General features: G+C 33.6%; 1 protein-coding gene across 1 annotated transcript in view; it reads right to left on the bottom strand.

Annotated features, from left to right (window-relative positions):
* Positions 1-41: 41 nt before the first annotated feature.
* The window catches only part of LOC104915260 (arrestin domain-containing protein 3-like), a 4,366-nt gene continuing 1,133 nt past the window's right edge, over positions 42-3,274 (bottom strand). Inside the window, exons 2-4 of the mRNA XM_010726061.3 lie at positions 2,298-2,490; positions 978-1,080; positions 42-623 (exon numbers count right to left, since the gene is read on the bottom strand). Coding sequence (XP_010724363.1) covers positions 331-623; positions 978-1,080; positions 2,298-2,490 — 589 coding nt within the window. The 3' untranslated portion in view covers positions 42-330. The remainder of the gene's footprint in view (positions 624-977; positions 1,081-2,297; positions 2,491-3,274) is intronic.

Here is a 3,274-nt window from a genome sequence, read left to right as displayed (position 1 = left end):
AGAGAGAGACATATGATTACAATGTACATTTGAGTCAATAATTCATCTGATAACTCTTTTTGCCATGAAATTCTCCATGAAGAGCTTTTTGTAACTGTCAGTTTTAGGGTGCACGTCTTTAAGGAGACACAGTCAATTTATAAGCAGGATTCTTAACGTGAGCTCACACACGAAAATGCCATCTACTCATATTTGCTTCGATAAAACATCACAGCTGTTTAAGAAACCATATGATTTAAGTCAAATTTACTTACAGAACTCCTGCTGGGATATTAATACTTGGAAATGCATTCTTTTTGTAGCTAGCATAAAAAGCTTTGCTATGAATTTTTAAGGACAATGGAAACTAAACATGCTCCAGCATACCATTAGTGAATACTCCACGCGGATTATACTACAGTCAAGGATTGAAGGGGAAACAGGTGGAATTTTCAGCACTTTCCCATTCCAGGTTTCTGTCTTGCCAGATGATAAAGATTCTCCACGCAGGTTGGCAACAAGCTGTTTGACTTCCTTCATTTTTCCCTTGGCATAAAATGCCTGTGTTTGGTAAATGGCTGCCTTTGGCACCACCACACGGGAAGAGCAGTTCTCAATCTCAGCAAAGATCTGAATTGATTCACCTGAAACAAAACAGAATTTAATGTAATGCCGGGGTTTACTAAGCAGGTTAAGCAAATTGCCATTTTCTTGATGTTGTTACAATTCACTAGACTCTACTGTACCTTTAGAAACATCCATTGGTAATAAAAGGAATAGGATCAGCATGAGCTAATCCAGAAAAAATAATGAATAACTGAAATGGAAGCAAACGGTCTTCAACAATCTGGAAACACAACTAGCACTCTTCAACAATACACTGAGATGACGGCTGAAAGTAGACTGAGATGCTAAGAGTAGTTTTAGTATTTTGTTTATATGAAAGTAGTTTTAAAAGGGAAGCAAAAACACTTCCTATAATTACTTCTGTTACGTACCTGGGGTGTAGCCCTTCCTTTCAATTTTGGCACTTAAGGATATTGGGCCTGAGGTACAAAACCAACAACAGAGAGTCTTTTCTTTTGTGCCTGCTTGGGGTGACTGCAAAAAAAGAACAAGAATGGCAGTTTAATTAAAAGTTCAGTGAATGTGCTCACGTATTTTAATGATACCTCAAAATTATTTCTGTTATGTATTTATTACTTATTTTGATAAGCAAAGTTTCATTTATAATAGAAAACCTCACGTAATTTAAATGGTGCTATACAGATACACAGCATGTCCTATTTCACTACTCTTTCAACAATTATTTTCTGCCACCCTCCAAACTACTGTCATTTTTAAAACAGTGTGTGATTGTTAAATAAACACTAGGTATCTTGAAAGATACATCCCTTACAGCCTACATAAACCAACATATTGTTGGCAAATCTTCCTACTGGAAGGTCTTCCCACTTTCCATTACACAACATTTCAGAAACAATAACTAAGCTGAAGTACCATAAACTTAACTCTTCTGATTTCCTCTGTTTCTGAACAATCCTGTCTGATCTATAATGAACATACTTCATTTTACATGGTATCAGGATTTCGGATTTGATCCAAAGCCCATTAAAGTCAAATGGGAGTCGTTCGATTTTAATGGAGTTTGTGCAAGGCCGATGTTGTTCTGCAAGTCTCATTTTTCACTCATACACACAAGAAACCTATTTCAATGGACTTCATTTTTTTCCCCTCTCACTGATTAGTATGAGAAAAGAGGGGAAAAAAAAGTAAGAAATTTTAAGCCAGATTGGAATCAGCTCCTAATTGGAAGCGGTTGTGATATTAAGATTTTAATAAAAAAAGACATTTCTGAGAAAGATCATATAGAATTGTGATAATTTCTCCCCACTGGTAGAAAACCATCCATATGGAAATTACGCATACCAGTACATTTTTCACTTTGCATTTTTAAGTTAGCAGTCTCTCACTAAAACATTCTTTCAAGTTATACTGTTCCTTCCATAGATGATTCAGAACTGAAGAGGAACAGTTAACAAAAATTTCCTTTTTAAAGAGGAATTACAATTTAGTCATATTAATTTTAAATTGACAAAGGTATTTTACATATCTTAAAAATGAAGCAACTCCAGGTACGGAATAACATCAAAACAGCAGTAATTAAAGAGTTGCCAAACTGATATAATACTTAAAAGATCAGCTGTTGTTAAAAAACAGTAAATAGGTATTAATAAAATTCAATGTTGATATTCTTTCTTGTATTTTACTTATTTTTATGTCAGAAAAAAAGAATGAGTAATTCTGTCAATTCTTACCAGTAATGAAGGAGTGTTGATATCTATATGTTCAAAGACTGTAAATTCCTTCTTTAATTTTACTGGTAGAAGCCAAGGCCTATGCAATTCGGCTTTCACCCAATAGCGCACACTGCCATGTCTGCCTTCGAATGAGGTAGCAAGTGGTCTGTGCAGGACACAAAGGTCAAAACTGAGTAAAATCTTTCTCACTCTTTATAATAATGATATAACCAGATTAGGGATTAGTATGTAGAATTATACTTTTAATGCACTGTAGTATTCAATGAAGCGTAACTTATTTGCAAAGTTTCCATATCTGAGCAAAATTTGAAATTAAAGATGGGAGAAAAAAATCATCTCCAATTCAACCTAGTTTAGTTTTGTATTGATTTTAAGAATCAATTTAAGAATTGTACTAGAAAATGCCAGGAGAGTTCACACTTCCTTTAAACTCAAGAGGCCGCTTTCACATCCACATACAGTGCCCTTTTAAGGCTGCATTAAGACTACCAACTTAAAATTAGTAACAGTATCAACTGGTTTGAATACTGTATTTTTGAAGTAATTGTTTATTGTTTGCTTGGCTACTATCTCAGTGTCTTTTAGCTGTTACTGAACACAGTAGTTTGTATAATTTTAAGTATTTCAAATGACAGTTCTGAATAGAGAGAGGTTATCAGAAATACCTTCCAGTTCTCACCTACTCCAATGAGAGCAGTTTAAAAGAGAGTTTATTCTGCATAAAAAATATATGCATATCTTTGTTTATATATCATATGAAGACACATGCAAAATTATCAGGACTACTGCACTTTGAACTTTTTAAAGACTAATTAAATCTTTTTAAGAGATTTGGAGGAAAAACTCTGGAAGAATCTCCAAACCTTTCACCTTTACTTTTAAAAAAATCACAGAATTCCATTTATCTCTAAGTATCAATGCTTCTTTTTTTTTTAAATACAAGAATTTTTGTATTTACATTTTGAATAAACAAA

This window comes from Meleagris gallopavo, chromosome Z (genome assembly GCF_000146605.3).
Source record: "Meleagris gallopavo isolate NT-WF06-2002-E0010 breed Aviagen turkey brand Nicholas breeding stock chromosome Z, Turkey_5.1, whole genome shotgun sequence".
NCBI classification, from domain to species: domain Eukaryota; kingdom Metazoa; phylum Chordata; class Aves; order Galliformes; family Phasianidae; genus Meleagris; species Meleagris gallopavo.
This window is presented reverse-complemented; position numbering and strand designations above follow the sequence as displayed.